The sequence below is a fragment of the Daphnia pulicaria genome, chromosome 10 (genome assembly GCF_021234035.1).
Source record: "Daphnia pulicaria isolate SC F1-1A chromosome 10, SC_F0-13Bv2, whole genome shotgun sequence".
NCBI classification, from domain to species: domain Eukaryota; kingdom Metazoa; phylum Arthropoda; class Branchiopoda; order Diplostraca; family Daphniidae; genus Daphnia; species Daphnia pulicaria.
The window spans coordinates 5,141,969-5,160,310 of record NC_060922.1 but is presented as its reverse complement, the minus strand read 5'-3'; the positions used below and the strand labels follow the sequence as shown (position 1 = coordinate 5,160,310).

The window sequence follows — 18,342 nt, the reverse complement described above, 5'->3', positions numbered from 1 at the left end:
TTGCTTATTTTTACAAGGATGTTGCGTATTCGCGAACACGGATGCCACGTAGGAACAAACCATCTTCTTTCGATTTCGAAATCCTGTCCTCATTTTTAACGTTCTCTCTTTTTTCGCCGTCCAATTCCACCGATAACTGTGATGGAACAGGAGTTGAAGGAAATGCGAAACGCCAACGCACAAAAATTCATGCCGAGTTGAACAAAATGTCGAGTATACCGTGATGGTTGCCTTACTATTGTTTACCTTGCTCTACCTTAAGGCACTAGTACCGTCCGCCCGGTACAAACTTGGCCAAATCACAACATCTTTTCTTAGAATATAAGATGCAACTAAAAATATACATGGTTTCCGCTCGCTTGCATTTGCATAATGTATTCTTAAAGTCGATGAGCCAGCACTTAACCAAATGGCAGAAACGACTTGTTTTGTTTGTTGTCGATTGACACGCTTAGCTTAAACTGATATATTTTTTCAAAGAGGGCCAGGTTTGCTTTGCAAATGTTTGAAGAACAAACCCGTTTAGAACGGAACAATAATCCAAGGAAAAAATAGAACATTTGAGCTCTGGCTTCATTAGACGAGTCATGCAACCATGTTTTTGTTTTTGGCGGGAAACGTTGTTTTGTGAGGCCCCCTGTCAAATAGTGTCAGTCGGCTTGTGGTAAAATTTCGTTTATACGATTGAATTAAGAATAATAATGGCTTCCTATTCCGGAAATCTAACGCAACTAAGTGATCTTTTCGGAACAGCGGATACTATATCAGAGACCGAAGACGCCGAATTCTTATCTGCTTCTGAAGCCGTCAAGAAACTCGAAGAGGTTTGGAATGATTAGACGTGCCAAAAATGTCCTGTTTGATGTTGACATTCCTCTGTATTATTGTATGTCAAGAGCTGGCTCAATGAAATGCTCGCCCCAGAATTATTATCTCCACAGACTGAGCTAGTTGACTGTCTTTTAGAGCAGACAAAGAACATGGAAGAGAATCTGATGGCCATTTCTAAATCAGATTTTCGATTTGCTTTGCATCGAATGGAAGTATGAACTACTAAATTAAGATTATGCCCTTCCCCCTTTACTAATATTTTTTTTAAACATTTGTTAGGTTGAAAGAATACGCTATGTAGTTACATCATACCTAAGAATACGTCTGGAGAAAATAGAAAAATTCCTTGGCTACTTGTTGAACAATGAAAACAAAAGACAACGAAATGAACCAAGTTTGCTTACTGAAGATGAATTAAAATTTGCACAAGAGTATAGTATTACCAGTTATTTTTGTTAAGTTCCTTAAACAACCATTTTTTTTTTACAGACTAAACTCCAACACAGAAACCCACCTAAAAACTCTTGGACTTAGACACATGCCTACAAACATGAGAGAAATCAACACCCAAAAATTCATTACAACTCCAAACCGAGACAGCTACGTTTTCGTATGCGTTAAGGATGATGCCCCCTCAGTTCTTGTGAGCGATGGCACTAGCGAGTAAGTGTTTGTATTGAATTCAAATAATTTTTTCTTCACATTGTATTCAAAATTCTTATTTGATTTTATCAGGGGTGAAATAGAAGTGGAACTGCTGAAGAATTCTCAACATTTACTTCCGTATAGATCAATTTCAAGCTTGTTACAAAATAATACGGTCAATTTGTTGTAATTTAAATAATTTAATTAAAGCTACACTTGGTTTTTTTTAATGTAAATTTCTTCAGGAATACAAGTAAATTACAAAATTATTTTATTTTCTATTGAATACAACATACAAAAGGTGGCGCTAATGACTAAGTTGTTTTTTGAGCCGAGAAAAAACGTCTGCTAACTAACTTGTTAGACTTCATGAACTCATGTAGCCAATCACTTCCCTCGCAATCACAAAAGCTGCATCCTGTTAGTTGATTTCTGGTTTTGACAGTTTCTTACTGATACTTGAGACTGAGAGCCTTTGCATTGGTTTATTGATATAGCCTTTCTCCGTAATTGTATGCCCAAGGATGGCTGAAAATTTCGGTAGTATTTTCTTGTTTACTTTTTGTTCATTAGACAAACGTCAACCCATTTTTTTATTGTTCAAAAGTCACAATTCTAATCAATTCTACTTTTATCTTATTCAGAATTCCTCTTCAAATTTCTTGTCATTGGAAGTGCAGGCACAGGAAAATCCTGCTTATTACACCATTTCATTGAGAAAAAATGTAAGCCATGCTTTTTTTTTTTATTGTAAAATTTGTAGATAGTTACACAACAAATGAAATTGTCTTGTATATGAAAGGTAGATTGTTTGAAACCTATAAATTTGTAGTTGCTTTTACAGCTTGTCTAACAGGACTTTTTTTTGCAACAATATAATTTATTATTAATGCACATTTATTAAAAATTCCCTCATTTACATTTTCTCTTCTTGGTTGACAGTCAAGCAAGATAGCAGCCACACAATTGGCGTGGAATTTGGTTCAAAGATCGTCACAATTGGAGGAAAACAAGTGAAGTTGCAAATATGGGACACTGTAATATAGCACATTTAATTTTATTCTGTTTACCAAATAGCTAAATCATTGTTTGTGTTTCAGGCTGGACAGGAACGATTCAAGTATCACAATTGTCTCTTGTTGAATACTATCAGTTGTATGCTAATTTTTTTGTAATAATTGAGGTCCGTTACAAAAAGCTATTATCGAGGAGCGGCTGGAGCGCTTTTGGTCTACGATATCAGTTCGAGAGAAAGTTACAACGCCGTTTCGAATTGGCTTACTGACGCTCAAAATTTAGCAAATCCCAACTTGGTTGTTTTGTTGGTTGGGAACAAAAGAGATTTAGAAGAAGATCGACAAGTTTCATTTCTAGAGGCCTCTCAATTTGCACAAGAAAATGGTAAGTCGTTATTCGTTTAAGTAATAGTTTGTAAACATTTGTCGAATTCAAGATTTCTTTTTATTCAGATCTAATGTTCCTAGAAGCCAGTGCGTTAACCGGTGAAAATGTCGAAGAAGCATTCCTACAATGTGCAAAGACCATTCTTTCTAAAGTTGAAACGGGTAATGTAAATCCTAAATTTTGTGTTACAATCAAAATTAATTTCTGTTATTTTTTTTAATATTTAAAGGTGAACTTGACCCCAATAAATTGGGCTCAGGTATTCAGCATGGAGAGACGGCTATTAGAAGATTCCAGCGTCAGTCGACATCTACTTCAGTAAATCCACCTTCATGTTCGGGTTGCAAGATCTAGCATTATCAAAAAGAACTTTCAAGACGTAGACAGTTAACCATGTCTTAAATTCCAGTGTACTAATAATTCGAAACACGTCTATTTATATATATTTGACGAAACCGCTCGGTATTAATAACATGTCCAAATTGATGAGAAAAATCGTTCATACAGATTTACAATTTTCTAACGTTTTTCTTCTGCATTCTCGAGTTCTTCATTTTCGAATCGACTGTATCCCCTGTGATCAGACGAGAATAACGTCAGAGCAGTTAGCTCAGATACTTTTTCAGGTTCATCGGATTTAAGGATTAGGACAAGTGGAGCAAAGACTAAATTCAAAACACCCATGCAAAGCATCAGGCGAGGAAAGCCCAAAGATTCCACCAGCATTCCACCTAACATTGGACCTGTTCAGTAGGAGCAAATTATTCGTCACTCATTTGTAAGTTTAAAAATTTAACTATTGAAATCAACTAACCTAAACAGTAGGCTAAACTAACGGCTGTTTGTCCAAGAGCGAAGGTTTTACCGTACGACGGGGACAAATCGACAATCTTTTCTAAACGTTGACGATTTTCTGCCAGCCTTGGTAGTTTAACAGGACAACAATTAATCAACAAAAGTTTAACATTAATTGATTAAAATTAAATGCGTGTTATAATAACATGGGCAAAACTTACGTAGCCAAGAGAGGCACTAGCGACGCATCAACAGCACCTATCCCGGCACCTATGCAGAAATGCGGACCAGTTAAATGGATGATGGAACTAGCAAGAGGCACCTGGATGGATTGAATGAAATTTTCACATGGATTGAATTTGAATTAAGTATTAGAACGAAATTGTTTACCAAAGTGCAAGAGATGCCCAATATTATCATAGAGAGCATTGCCACTTTCCAACGACCGACGCGGTAAGCTAAACCACCGAGGAAGTGAGTGGTTAACAAATAACCGCAACTATCGGGTATAAACACGGCTCCAAGTTGCCAACGCTGTAATAGAAAATAATCGTCGGATTGAAAGAGCAATAACTCATTTAGATTAAATCAATTCTGACTTCCGGTTTCATAGTCTTCATGAGCCAAAACGGCAAGCACGGTTCCAGAAGAGACATGACCGATGTGGAAATAAATATGGCGCCAACTACAACACCGAGAACCAAATGACGGTGATGGACATACTGCTGAGGAGGTTCAACAGGTTTCCGGCTAGGACAATTTTCCGCTGAAAAACAAATGTCCTCTTCTATGAATTCGTCTTCATTCCTCTGTTGCTGATGTTCAGAGACGCGCAGTGTCACCGAAAAAGCACCTACGAATCCATTTTTATTGAGGTTGGCTAAATTCCATGTCCTTAAATGACTTTTACCTAACAGAAGGACAGCCAAGAAGGCGATTAATAGAAATGGTACAGATTTTCCAGTAAGCTGATACAAGAACCCGGCGATTGGATAACCTAGAAGGACTCCAACGGCTCCTCCACCTAAAGCCTAGGTTGTACCAATAAATGTTAAATAAGAATTCAAAAAAAAAAAAACACTAAAAATTAGTTGACAGATACTCGGCCAAGAGCTTCGCTTCGTTTAGTCTCTTCGCTGTAAGTTGACGCTACCACCCCAAGGCCTACAGAAATTTGGCATTCAGTTCCAGACATAGTACATAAAGGGAATTGAATTAAAACGACCAGCAATTGTAAAACAAGCGGACGTGATGCCTTGCAGAGCTCGAGCTGACGACAAGATCTCATAAGATCGACCAAAGGCAAAGAGCAAAGCGCATAAGATTAAATTGACGGTGCCAACGAGAAGAGGCAAAGCGAATCCTTGTCTCTGGGTGACGACGGCTATCAAAGGATTAGCCGCCAGCTGCACGACGGCTTTTAAAGAGAGCAGGAATCCCAGTCGACTATTATCGCCTATTTCAGGCTGGTAGCCTCGCCCAATGTGGAAGTGCTGGGCAGACGATTTCAATAAGTTGTACAGGCTAGACGATGTTTCGTTGCCAGTCTCAGGGCTGACAAGCGTCCCGTTTTCTTCCTGTCCATTTTCAGCACGGTGTACAAAATGCGGGAGAATCGGCACTGATTTCAAAATGGATTCAAATATGAGCGGGAAACTGAATATCAGATAATACAAGTTAAATGGTCTTTAACCAACCTACGGCCGTCAGTAGAAGATTGTCCAGCAAAAGAGCGAAATAGACGCTGAGTAAAACAAATTGTTCGGTAACTCTGCGTTCCTTGTTGCAGAACAGCTTCCTCATGTTGGATTCGCTTCCGTCTGTCAAAGCTGCTAGGCTCAGAACTGGAGCTTCCAGGACTGTGTCCTGTCCTCATATTTATAGCAGTTGATGGCGTTGACTTACAGCCCAGTCAATGAGTATTAACTCGATGAAGCGCACGGAAGGATCGATCCTCACTTGAGAAAAAAAAATCTGGTTATCGTAACCGAAGCCACCAGCAGTCATACCTCATACGTGTACGGTCGGCTAAACAATTAGAACAATAAGCAAAAAAGCTTTTTCCAGACTGTAACTTGGCGCAAAGTAAGATGACAATTAAGAAACGGCATTGGAGTGTGAAATTAGAAAAGGCTTCGTGGAGGTTTTTTTTTTTTTAGACTGTGGTAGAGGGGCTCAGTTTAACTTGATGAGACGAACTAATACACTATAAAAAAATCCCGATCCGTTCAGAGGATATGAGAAAACCGCTTCTATGTTTGAGTTTGGATTTAGGGATGAGGGAGCCGATTTAATTGCTATCGATATCTTAAAGCAAATTAGATTGTTATTATTAGAAGATTAGTGTCGTCTGCTTACGTTTTATTGTTTATAAGTTTCAAAAAAGAGACAAAGTATAATTAGATAGAAGATGTAAAAATACGAAGCGATAAATTTTTTTGTGTGGAAACGTAGGTCGTGTTACTGCACGAAAAATAGCATAACAAGTACTAAAATTACAAAAATGTGGTCGTCGAATGAACTCGGTCGCGGTTCTCCATGAGCTCTCATCCACTCCATGCTTTTTGTCAGGTAAATTAAACTAAGAATACAAATGAAATGATTATGTGGGAGCTTAGAAGCTTGTTAATAAACCTGTTCAAAATTTGTGAAATGTTATTTCCTGGCCAGATTTGATCACATGTAAGCCCCTTATTGACGATGCATGGCAGTTTGTTTTCACTGTAACCCTTTCTTCTTTGTGCAGATTTGGGGCCTGAACCAGTCCTCATAACATCAAGTTGTGTAAGTTTTGCTTGTGCTGGTAAATATCTGCATCAGCAACAATCCCACTATCATTGCTAGTAAAATGATTTTCGTTACCTTTATTCCTGGAACTTGCTAGACATTTTAATGATGCTTGCATGACTTGCAAAATGCAGTGCATTACACAGAAGAAAAATTCAGTTCTCATGTTTATTAACAATTCCAAGGGTTCAACCACTGCTTTATTTTCAACTATTCTTAGCTCTTGTTGTTTCTGTCACTATTGTTTCATAACCCATTTTTTTTTTTTTTTTTTTTTTTTTCATTTAGATAAACAGCATCCCGCTCTTGATTGGAGGAACTACCGATGAAGGGCGAGTTACGACTCTTCCCTATTCTTTAAATGTCCTCGTGAACACCCATGCTGTGAGTGTGGATGTATTCATGAGGACCCCCTTTTTCCTATCCCGCCTGGTGGTGGATTCAACTTCTCTGCGGATGAAGCCCTTGTGGATCCCTAGCCGTCTATCCAAGGCTTAAAGCTTAAAGGTAGGAAAAATCTATCACTATTGTTTCTTTTTGACTATCCTGTGGCGTTTATTCTAATTCGTTACGAAGTACGCGATTATTCCTGAGACTGACTAGAACTGTTTGTTGACTTATTAGTAAGGGCTCATTAAATAACTCATTTGCAGAACGACTTCAGATCAGGCCCAACTCACAACTTTGTCTTTGCGTAAACAATCAAATCCAAAAATATTTTAACGTTTAACACTTTAAGCAGAGTGTAACTCGAAACATTTTTTGACCAAGAGGAACCTGCCGCCATACCGGCACCTCCTTATTTTTACTGGCATGGTACTCTTGTTCAAAGTATTGCATAACTTGTCGCTGGCGTTATTGACGAAACCAAAGGATCAAACACGGAAACTGAAACACGAAGACGTCTTTATTTGCTAGCCAAGCCTATTTGAGCTGCTAGGAGTCATTTTGAGAATCTACTTTTTTTTCTACGACAGGTTAAACGAAAACTTTTGTTTTTCCAAAATGGTAGGAATTGGTGCTAGACACGTGCAGAGTTATGATGTCGGCTAACCCAGACATGGGGTGCGCGATTCGTCTAGTCACATTGATATTGTAAAAATGCGGACTTTGCCGGGTGATGGAACAATGTGTACAAAGACTAAACTGTCTGCAATAATCGCGTGACATTGAGGAATTGTCGAGATCTTCGTCCAAGTCGAGCACAAACCAAAAAATTGTTGCGAATGATAAGAATGGCCTTTCACACCGAAAATAGCATCTTAGATTTTAATCTGATGGCGCGGTCCAGTTGGCGAACATCTTCTGTCACGCCATGCATTATTTGCGAATGTAGGTTAAATAGCCAAAACATGTGTAAAGACAAATCCGCGTACGGAAACGTTGACGCTCTGAAAACTTGGCCGGCCATGAGTATATAGATCCGCTAATATCAAAGAATGAACTGGCGGGTTTCTTTTAAAAAACCATTGGTTTAAAAGTTCCCCACTGAAAAATCAACCGTGTCAGCTCCAGCTCGGCGACGTCAGGATCGTAAATCCTCATAAAAGCGTCTTCGGAGGCACTCGTCAGTTTACGAAACGGCGTGTAGTAGTGGTAGACACTAGGTATATTATTGGTGACGGCCTCGACGTTTCGCAGCCATCATTCATGGAACTGATGGAGGTATGCAGTCCTGGCATTGACGCAGTTCACGGCGGTGGAGAGTTGCAGCAGCTATTCTAATCCGGACGTGAGCCAAGTCAATACCATAATACCTCCGCCGGTCTTCTCGAAGAATGTGGTAACAAACGACGTAGGATTTTGGGATATACAATGAGCGTTGGTAGCCAAGAATGATGATTCTCTGCCGGGGAAAAATGGAGAGCACAATAAAACATAAATGATTAAAAGGCGGCGTTAATGTCCAAGCTCCGAAACTCTACTGCAAAATAAGCAATATGTTTCAAGGGTTTCTTTTTAACTAAAACAAAATTTGCAATTTAATAACAGCGTAAATTGAACGGATTACATTGTGTTTGTGTTGTTTGGGAACTGCTATGATTAAAATAAATACTTTACAGACATTGGAATTCCGATTTGTCAATCAGTTTGTGAATGTTTCGTAATCAAAATTTGAACTTGTGTTGGCTATACGACGCATTGGGTATAGGTCACAATGACGGATTCATCGTCGTCATTGGAAATTTGGGAATTTCCATATTCAAATAAGCGGCTCCCCGGCAAACAACAACGCGTGTTATTATGCAATTTGAACTCGACCGTTTGTAAATGGTACGTCAGTCCATAATGTTTACAGTCCTTTCAAAACTGCTGAGACGAAAATAATATGATTAATGGAAACCCAGGCATTAAATATGGTACGTAAATTGGGTTGCTTTAGACTCAAATTGCACAGATTTTTCTCAGCTTTTTTAGTATAGTCAACATTTCATATTGTAAAACATGTGTTTCTGGGCTTGCCACTAATATATTCACTTATTCAGTCAAACAAGTGTCGGATTAATAGGCAAGGAAACTAGAAGAATTATTTGACTTTAAAAAATAAAAAAAAAAAAAAAAAAAAACAAGAAATATTTCCGAGCGGAAACCAGCTCGAGTTTTGAATTGGAGACGAAACAGCATCACATTTCTTCATCATCGGTCAAATGGTTCGATTCCTCCATGTTTGTGTTGTTGTTGTTTTTTCTCTCTCGCTCGGTTGTTATTTGTTGATGTGGCGGGTCACATGGCGTTGCTTTTATTGCTTCTGGGCAAGCGAGCATGACGCTAGCAAGATTTGCTGCTCAGTTCTTATCGAGTATAAAGGACCTCGAGTTGGGCAGGCTAACTTCATTCGATCACAGATTCACAGCTAGCCAGCATCAAGTCTACAGAGTTCCAGAAGGAGGAAAAGTACATTAAACTAAAGAGTTGTCTTGATTGAGTTCGCAAAACTAATAAGACGAACGAAAAATGTTGTCGGAGAAATTGATTTTCATTCTCCTGCTCGCAGCCGTTGCCACGGCTATCCCACGTAAGTTTGTTTTAATTATTACATTTTATTAATTCGGTCATTTTAAATCATTCCCGGTCGGGAACTAGAATTATCGCTTCAATGGGTTATCATTACACTGCAAGATTTGCACTTTGAACTTTGATGATGGCCTCAAAACTAGCTAGTTTCTAGAGAAACGATAGGGAATAAAATTAACAAAATGTGTTTACATTAATGCCATTAAATACAGGACCCGATGACAGCGAAGAGTCCAAGGCCGATGACGACGATGATTGCTCACTGCCGGCCATCCAACCAGGAGCCAAAAAAAGCTGTCGTGCGTTTTTAACCCGTTGGACATTCAATGACGGCGCCTGCCAACAAATCACTTACGGCGGATGTGGAGGCACGAAAAACCTCTTCGAAACCGAATACGCTTGCAACGCTAAATGCAATAGGAAAGGTACTGTGGCTCTCATTTTCCTGTCGAAATTGTTTGGCTCACACCAATTCATTGTTTGCCAGCTTTGCTTCGAGGACCGGGTGCTCGATCCAGCGAATCCGCACCTTCTCCGTGCCACTTACCGTCGGCTGCCGGTTATTGCCGTGCTCACATCCCCAGTTTTTACTTTGATTCGGTATCCGGTGAATGCAAATCGTTTGTCTACACCGGGTGCAAGGGAAATGCAAACAATTTTTTTTCCATGGAAGACTGCCGAAAGACCTGCAAGGTCAGGCAGATAGTTGCAGTAACGCTTCCTGCTACTATTAAAGGTATTTCATTTTTGCTGTAACATAATTATAATAATCGCTAAACAATATACTTATCGTTTTATTTATAATGCGTAGATTCTGCAAAGACCGTGAGTGACATTTGCAGCCTTCCACCCGACAATTCGAAAACCACAGGCCGTGCTTGTATGGCTTTTGTTCCATCCTGGACTTTTAATTCCACTTCGAATAAATGTGAAAGTTATGTTTACGGAGGGTGCGGCAAAACGGCTAATCTTTTCAGAACGGAAGAAGCCTGTCAATCCACATGCGGATCAACAGCCAGTAAGAATCAGTTGAAACCATTAATGAAATCAAATCTAATAATTCATTGTATTAATTTTTTCATATTTCAAGAAACTGTTATCCACGCCTCAGTTCGAAATCAGGAATCATGTCTTCTTCCTGTCGCCAAGGGTCCTTGTTTCGGCTTCATGAAACGCTACGGTTTCAATAAGGTAATTAACAAATGTATTTTGATTATCAGACGACACCTCAACCTGACGGTTTGTTCATTTCCAGGAAAAGAATAGGTGTGAACTGTTTACTTATGGAGGTTGCCAAGGAAACAGTTAAGTAACTTATAATAAACTTATTATTAATAAATTAACTTATTAATAATGTTAACTTATAATAAATTAACACTTAGGTAACAATTTCGCAACTGCTGATCAATGTTTTGACGCATGTGGAGGCGCTTTGCCCAGTTTGGGTAAATAATTTTAACGAAGATTGACGTCAATCTTGGTCTAAATTTTTATTGATTTGATTAACAGCCTCCGAGTGCGAGCAAGTAACATGTCCCATTTCGAACAAACGATATTTTGAGAGAGGATGTCGACCAGATTACAAAGGAAAGGCTTGTTGCCCGACTAGTTTCAGCTGCCGTAAGTTGCCTTAATAATAACCAGTTTCATTTGAAATTAATAATCACTTTCACGGTGAACTTGACTCTCTGCAGCTGATGATAAATCAGCCAAAGGTGTTTGCCATTACGGCGGAGTGACTTACCAATTGGGACAGAAAGTTCACGCCGTGACTGAAGACCAGCCGTGCAAAACAAATTGCTTCTGCGTTAGCAGTGTCGAGCAGTAAGTGCAAAGTGCGGTCCATCTCGAGAAACGCTGTTTAATTATCTTTGCGTTTCTAGTCAAGACGGAGCGACAATTAAATGCAGCGACGTGGAGTGTCCATTAGTGGATCCGCCAGCTAATGGCAAAGAGGGATGCGAATTAGTTACGAAACCCAACACTTGTTGCCCTTCTTATCAATGCCGTGAGTTGTCTCCAGATTTAACATTATAAATTTTTTAAAAAGAAGAACTTAAATAATTAAAAATACGAACAATGTCAGACGACCATTCATCAGAAGAGAAGGAAGTCGATATCTGCTTGCTGAACGGCAAAGAGTTCAACAGGGGACAAGCCATTCCGACTGGAGATCCATGCAAAACTTGCACATGTGTTGAAGGATTCACAGGTTTCGTACAATTTGATTAGAGTAGCTGAATGTTGTAGTGACACATTTATTTCCGTACAGGATTGAACGGACCGGGATGTCGTGACACTCAATGCCTTATCGACAATCGTATCGGATGTGTTCCAGTCTACACGGAAAATGTTTGCTGCCCTACGAGTTACAAATGCGGTAAAATTGCAGTTTTCTTAATGATAAAACCTATTTTTGATCAAATTATTTTTGAAAATCAGCTAAAGATACGGTTGCGGCAGCCGAGAATAAGACGAGAATCATCCGTGTGGAAGGCGGACCCGGTAAACAGAGCGCCGTGACACTTCCGTTCTTGATTCCCGGAGGAAACGTGAGAAAATGGCAAGTGAAAGCAGCACTTTGTCTTTTGCCCAGAGATATAGGAAGATGCAGGGCTTCTGTTCCTTCGTTTTACTATGACGCCGATCAACTGAAATGCGTGCTCTTCAATTTCGGCGGTTGCGACGTAATTATTTAACAACACACATATTTCATGCCATAATTAACTAATCAAACCAATTCAATTAAAATAGGGAAATGAAAATCGTTTCTCATCTGAGGCCGAGTGTTTGTCAACTTGCCAGCATTCCGACGTGGCAGAAACTGGTGCGGTTGCCGAACCCGTGGCTACCGAAGAAACCAAAAAGACAGTCGAAGGAACCAAAAAAGTCGCATCACCTTTCAAACGTAAATCAAACAAATTCTAAAACCTACTCGTCTCTTTACATGAATACTAATTTGTTTTGATCTTTATCCAGCCAGTGGAGTCGCTGTCACATTACCGGCGCTGATTCCCGAAGATTGGGGTAAAGGGAAAGACTCGTCTTCCATCATGCTCCAGCGATGCTTGATGCCAATGCACATTGGACCTTGCCGGATGTCTCTTGAAAAATTCTATTACGACGCTGAAAAGAAAGATTGTCTTTTGTTCTTCTACGGTGGCTGCAAGGTAATTAGAAACTTGATTAACTTTGTAACGGAATTTTTATTAGACGAATTCAATATTCTTCAGGGCAACTCGAATCAATTCGACACAGTGGAGGAATGTCGACAAACTTGTCGCGTTAAATCTGAGGATGTAGCCAAACCGACTACTGCTATTCAGCAACCGGATCAAGATATAGCTAGTAAGTTACATATCCCTTAGTAACAGCCTGTTGAATGATTTTAACCAATTTTTTTTCAATGTAGAAGTCGCTAAGCCAAGCGTGTGTGAAATGCCACAAGAAGTTGGACCTTGCAAAGGACAAGTACCCGCCTATTTTTACAACAAGGATAGTGGAGCTTGCGAGAGCTTCTGGTTTGGTGGGTGTCGGGGCAACGCCAATCGGTTCGAGACGGAAGCCGAGTGTCAAACGAAATGCATTCCAAGTAGCTTGACTCGAGTATCGGCCGTGATTGGTGTAAAAGGAGCTGCACCTACTTCGGCACCCTCCTCAGGTAGTAATTCGCTGCAAATTAATTAAAACATTCACTTGAATTCTAAACTATTTTGGCCTTTTAGACACTGTTGCCGAACACTGCAAGTTGCCCGCTGACATTGGCCCTTGCAGAGCTGCCAAGCCCCGCTATCATTATAATTTGACGGCCGGAGAGTGTCAGCCGTTCAATTTCGGAGGATGTAGAGGCAACAACAACAATTTCCATACTATCGAACAATGTCAGAGCGAATGCGCTGCTGGTGGCGCCGTCAATCAACCCCTTTTATCGTCGATTAAAGAACACGTCAGAAAAGAAATGAATGAAGGTAATTGCACATTGCACAATGGAAATAATGTTGTCGTGATTGATATTTTGTAATACATTTTCGGATTACTTTAAACAGAGGAAATCAACAGGTGCAAATTACCAGCCGATGTCGGTTTCTGCCGCTCTTTTCAGGAGCGATTCTATTACGACAGCATCGAGAGTCAGTGCAAGGTAATGTCATTTTCGATTTGAAAGTGTTACGAGTAATATTACCAATTATTTTCATATTTTTTTAAATTAATAAAGACATTTTCGTGGGGCGGATGTCGTGGAAATTCAAACAATTTTCCCACATCAGAGGAATGTATGGTCACTTGCGACAGACAAGGGAAGTTGGCTGCAGCTGTCACTGCTGACGCTAAGACTACTGGTCGATTCAGAGCTCCATCTCGATTTAGAGCTACTCCCGTCGTCGAAGACACCGCCCAGCCCGAAGTAGATACCAAGGAGTCTGAATTAGAAGCTGGTACGTATAAGTTACATTGTCATCGAGAACTATTGTTAATGTTGATGTCTGCTGCTATCAAACAGCCTCAAGGAGAAGCGGCTTGACTTGCAAGTTCGGCAACGAGACACTAAACTTGGGTGATCGACTTCAGTCGGACGATCCTTGTGAGGAGTGCGTCTGTTCTACGCCACCAGAGATCACCTGCACACGGCAAACGTGCCCCCCATTTCCTGTCCTGAATGGAGCGGCCACCTGCCGAGAGACGGTCGTTCCCGATCAATGTTGCCCCATCATTGAATGCGTCTCCGCCAATCCACCAGTCCTTGATCCGCAAACCATTTGAGTGCTGTGAGTTCATATTTCAATTGAGTGCAGATGGAAGCTGGGTGGAGCCTGTGATCGGGCCTTTTGAGTGATTTTAGTACCGGCAATGAAGTCTTACTCCGAAAAACATATTACACATATTTTATCCAGCACAAGTCATCCATATGAATTGATCCTTTCATTCTCTCCAAAATCACCTCGCTTGCCTTCAAATTTAGATTCATTTCTTTAAAAGACATTTAATTCTCGGGTGCAATGTTTGTTTGATTTCAATAAAGAAAAATTTCAGTAAATTAAACACTTGTAAAGAATTATTTTCTATTTCATTGATTTTTCAGCAACTGTGTTTAAATTTTAAAAGTAGTGTTGGTTGTCTATTAACGCAAAGCCGTTTGGTATGAAATGTTTAATTATTCGTGCAAATTTTAACTTTTATCTTGATTGTGGTAGCTCAATGTAACTTGACGAGACGAACGATAAGACACTAAAATAATCCCGATCTGTTCAGCGGATGTCGAGCGCGGGTGAGAAAACGCTTTTATCGATTGGTTTGAAGCGGATTGGCGCTAATTTGATTTCTATCGACGATATCTTAGCATGGCTAATTAGAATATTAGTGTCGTCTGCTTTTATAGGGAGTTGGAACTTGGAAGATGCAAAGAGCAAAGAGAACGGATCGATCACTTTTTTTTTAATTGTACGTGGCTGCACGAGAAAAAACACAATAAATTAAATTACAAAAATGTGGTCTTCGTGTCTGTGAAGTGAAATGTATGCATATGTTAGTTCCTGACCAGCATTTATCAAGTAAGCTGCTGTGCTCCCTGTCTATGCATGGCAGTTTGTTTGTACTATGTATATAACCTTTTCCCTTTGTGCAGATTTGAGGCCTGAGCAAAACAGCAAGATATGCTTGTTTTACTTGTGCTGATTTTGAGTTGTTATCAGCAATAATATCAGAATCACTGCTTGGGTAATGATTTTCATTACTGTAACCTATACCTACTAGATATTTTAACAATGCATGACTTGCATGAATTACATGGAAACCTTCAAGTTCTTCTGTTTATTAACAATTAGGGTTTACCCATGGTCTAATTTTCAACTATTATTTTCTTTTTCTTTCTGTCAATATTTCTTTCGTAACCCATTTTTTATTTTTCATTTAGATAAACAGCATCCCGTTGCTGAAAGCTACGCTCGGAAACACTACCGATGTCGGTCGAGTTAGAGATCTCTTCCTCCCCTTTTCTTTAAATGTCCTCGTGTGCACCCATGTAAGTGTGTGGCTGCTGAATTCACGAGGACCCCCTTTTTCCTACCCCGCCTGGTGGTGGATTCAACCAACGACGGATTCCATCCCTGGATGAAGCACTTGTGTATGCCTGACCTTATTTCCCAGGCTTAAAGGTAGGGAAAAAGTATCATCATTCTTTCTTTCTTTCTTTTACTACTTGGGTTGCGTTGGTTATGAATTGTTACGGAGTACGATTATTCCCGAGCGAGGCGGTTGACTGGAACTTTTTTCTCTTGACATTTTTGTTGACTCCGTAAGGACTCATACGGCTCATTAAATAACTCATTTGTAGAACGACTGCAGGTCAGGCCCAACTCCCAAAGTTGTCTGTGGGCAAGCAATCAAATTCCAAAATATTTTAAGTTTAAACACTTTAAGCAAATTGCAACTAAGAATTTTATGACTAAGAGGAACCTGCCACCACACCGGCACCTCCTCGTTCAAGGAATCTTGTGGATTGCAAAGTTATCCTGCCTAAAATCATTCCGTTTTCCTGGATCAACTATTTAAAATCACATTTATTATTGGATAGCATCGTCGGATGGGATCAACGAATAAAATCACTATACTTTTTTTACAGGGTTACCCATAATAAATTCAAAAGATTTTCGTGCTAATTCTGTCAATTATTCCTTTCGGGTTCCATTTGAAGCGTCAAACTTGATAATTGTCACTGAATGAACCTAACGCATACATCTGCATAAAAAAAGAATGTACATAGAGTCAAGCAATATCCCCGTTCACTCCGAGTGTGGACTCCCCCCTTGTCGTTTGGGAAATGATTACGTAATAAAGAGGGTAAGCCAAAAGGATCGACGGCGCATGCGCTTTCCTGACAGGGGTCCGTCACGACAATGCGGAATGATCCGCATGCCGAACCATGGAGTGTTATATCTACTCAATGTCTGAATCTTCAATTGCCTCCCTTTGAAATAAGTCGCTTTCGATTTAGGCTACTGTCTGAATTTACAATTTCCATTCCCGAAATTTGTGCAATTCATCGTCGTGTTCGCGTTCGAGTTGTTGGTATCCCGCACACCCGCCGTTTTGATGACTTCCCACTTTTTCAAGTTTAATCCAGCTAACGCCAAGCGAAGTAAGTGGTTTTAAAAATAATTAGAGCTTAATCAACACATTTCGTAAACTTTGATCTTGCGCGGGCTTATCAATTTTTGTTTTTAAAAAATTATTTCCTTTAATTTATTTCTTTTTTTATTGATTTGTTTAAATCTCCGTCGTCTTCAACAGGTTACGCGTAGCACAGCATGCGTCTCTCTCGTTACATTACATCCCCTTATTGATATCTTTAAAACCTAATCTCGAATTACTTTTCCTTTTCCCCCCTTGCTTTAATTCCTCACTAAATAAGCATCACATTATTCAATTAAAAAGGAAAACGTCGGATACGCACACACGGTTCCCTTGGTACAAGTTATTCGATCCATATTACATAAAGGCACGATTTTCCACGAAGCTGAGCATCACTCTTGTACACACCGCACAGTGCGCTGTTTCTTATTTTGTTATTTCCAATTTTGAAATCCAATCGTTGGCGTTTTGATGGCGCCGTTTCGCGCAGGAGGCGCCAGCCGCAAAACCATTTAAATGATAGAGATCGCCATCCCCCCCTTCACGTACTGCTGGGCGTGTTTTAAACGTAAAAAAAAAAAAACCTTTTTATACAAAATATGGATATACATTGCGCACATGAAACGAAAACTAGTGGACGGCAGGAAGGGGATAACATAAAATGAGGATTATAAAAATGACGCCAGGAGCACCGCACCGCTTACCATGTTTATTAAAAGAAATAAAAAAATATTATATGATCCCCTTTCTTTTTTTTACATCTCCCAGTGATGGATAGCAAAACAGGGCGGGACTTAAAAAAAAAATTATGTTAAGTTTACACGGGACCCGGGAAAGGATTGAAATCTATATGTTGCGAGTGACTGAGTTAGACGAAGGGAACCAAATCTCTTTCCTCTTTATCCGTGTTGCACCTATTTGAAAGTCCTCTGTGTGTGTATACCGTCACCTCCTCCGCTCCCCCCCCCCCCCTTATATAGCTTTCCTTATGTCATTGTACTCTCTTGACATTAATAGGCGGCTAAAATATTGATTCTCTTTTCAAGTTACGTAGCCTCTGAAAGCCCTGCCCAGTGCTCGAGCATCTGCTCTTTTCGTTATTCGTTCGCTAAACACGTAATAGAGAAAAAAGGTTTTAAAGTGCTTTCAAATCCGACAGGATATAGTATCGGGTCGGGCCCATTTTGATTCTTTCTTTCTTTTTTCTCTTAAAAATTAAATAATAAAGAGACTCGGGCGAAAAAAGTTTTACATAATCAATCTCTCTCGCCCCGTCTATTGTAAAAGGCTGAAAGTCAGTGTGATGACGAATGCGCTGTATGCATTTCTATCGCATTATCATTCATTAATACGCCGATATAGTGTAGAGCTGATGATTTATGATTTTTCGCCTCAGTTGACATGAGGATGGACGCCAATACGGAATACAGGAAAACCGCGGGACTGGCTCCCCAGGAATGCGGAGGCTGTGGCAAATTCATCACCGATAGGTAAGCCTCCAGAGATCATCACAATTGATGCAACTAATGATGAATGGCTCTCTATTTCCAAACGGCAGGTATTTGCTACAAGCCCTGGATCTTTATTGGCATGAAGATTGCCTCAAGTGTGGCTGCTGTGATTGCCGACTAAGTGAAAACGGATCGACACTCTACACCAGAGCCAATTTGGTACTCTGCCGGAGAGATTACTTAAGGTAACACCCCATTAAAGGAACCTTTAATTTGTACACTTTGA

At 39.9% G+C, this 18,342-nt stretch overlaps 5 protein-coding genes across 7 annotated transcripts in view; 4 read left to right on the top strand and 1 right to left on the bottom strand.

Annotated features, from left to right (window-relative positions):
- The window catches only part of LOC124314826 (LIM domain only protein 3-like), a 347,499-nt gene that overhangs the window by 327,601 nt on the left and 1,556 nt on the right, over nt 1-18,342 (top strand). The window contains exons 1-6 of one of the 2 annotated variants that reach the window (XM_046780212.1): nt 14,837-15,026; nt 15,101-15,192; nt 15,389-15,629; nt 16,469-16,612; nt 18,002-18,095; nt 18,164-18,301. In XM_046780212.1, coding sequence (XP_046636168.1) covers nt 16,567-16,612; nt 18,002-18,095; nt 18,164-18,301 — 278 coding nt within the window. In that variant the 5' untranslated portion in view covers nt 14,837-15,026; nt 15,101-15,192; nt 15,389-15,629; nt 16,469-16,566. Of the gene's footprint in view, nt 1-14,836; nt 15,027-15,100; nt 15,193-15,388; nt 15,630-16,468; nt 16,613-18,001; nt 18,096-18,163; nt 18,302-18,342 lie in introns of those variants that run through there. The other variant, XM_046780213.1, reaches the window with a different exon arrangement.
- Nucleotides 379-1,745, top strand: LOC124314805 (DNA replication complex GINS protein SLD5-like). Its single transcript, XM_046780176.1, has 5 exons — nt 379-824; nt 897-1,043; nt 1,111-1,262; nt 1,321-1,494; nt 1,567-1,745. The coding sequence occupies exons 1-5, from the start codon at nt 702-704 to the stop codon at nt 1,664-1,666; spliced, it is 696 nt and encodes a 231-aa protein (XP_046636132.1). The 5' UTR covers nt 379-701; the 3' UTR covers nt 1,667-1,745.
- LOC124314811 (ras-related protein Rab-4B-like) lies at nt 1,827-3,407 on the top strand. Its single transcript, XM_046780195.1, has 7 exons — nt 1,827-2,016; nt 2,121-2,201; nt 2,419-2,513; nt 2,577-2,596; nt 2,660-2,877; nt 2,946-3,041; nt 3,110-3,407. Exons 1-7 carry the CDS (start codon nt 2,001-2,003, stop codon nt 3,232-3,234), a joined length of 651 nt encoding a protein of 216 aa, XP_046636151.1. The 5' UTR covers nt 1,827-2,000; the 3' UTR covers nt 3,235-3,407.
- Nucleotides 3,273-6,254, bottom strand: LOC124314688 (synaptic vesicular amine transporter-like). 2 transcript variants are annotated; one of them, XM_046779986.1, is made up of 10 exons: nt 6,175-6,254; nt 5,377-5,633; nt 4,901-5,296; nt 4,778-4,839; nt 4,586-4,706; nt 4,275-4,528; nt 4,066-4,209; nt 3,897-3,997; nt 3,695-3,801; nt 3,273-3,623 (listed from the first exon to the last, which is right to left on the bottom strand). In XM_046779986.1, the coding sequence occupies exons 2-10, from the start codon at nt 5,549-5,551 to the stop codon at nt 3,400-3,402; spliced, it is 1,584 nt and encodes a 527-aa protein (XP_046635942.1). In that variant the 5' UTR covers nt 5,552-5,633; nt 6,175-6,254; the 3' UTR covers nt 3,273-3,399. The 2 variants fall into 2 exon arrangements, with proteins under 2 accessions (XP_046635942.1, XP_046635943.1); XM_046779987.1 differs by having other exon boundaries at nt 4,275-4,706; nt 5,373-5,633.
- LOC124314635 (papilin-like) lies at nt 9,247-14,517 on the top strand. Its single transcript, XM_046779874.1, has 21 exons — nt 9,247-9,478; nt 9,690-9,902; nt 9,965-10,213; nt 10,289-10,495; nt 10,568-10,668; nt 10,733-10,781; nt 10,860-10,922; nt 10,987-11,097; nt 11,172-11,301; nt 11,361-11,485; nt 11,564-11,689; nt 11,750-11,857; nt 11,920-12,164; nt 12,232-12,385; nt 12,457-12,647; nt 12,711-12,825; nt 12,890-13,138; nt 13,203-13,445; nt 13,524-13,618; nt 13,694-13,913; nt 13,979-14,517. Exons 1-21 carry the CDS (start codon nt 9,418-9,420, stop codon nt 14,236-14,238), a joined length of 3,315 nt encoding a protein of 1,104 aa, XP_046635830.1. The 5' UTR covers nt 9,247-9,417; the 3' UTR covers nt 14,239-14,517.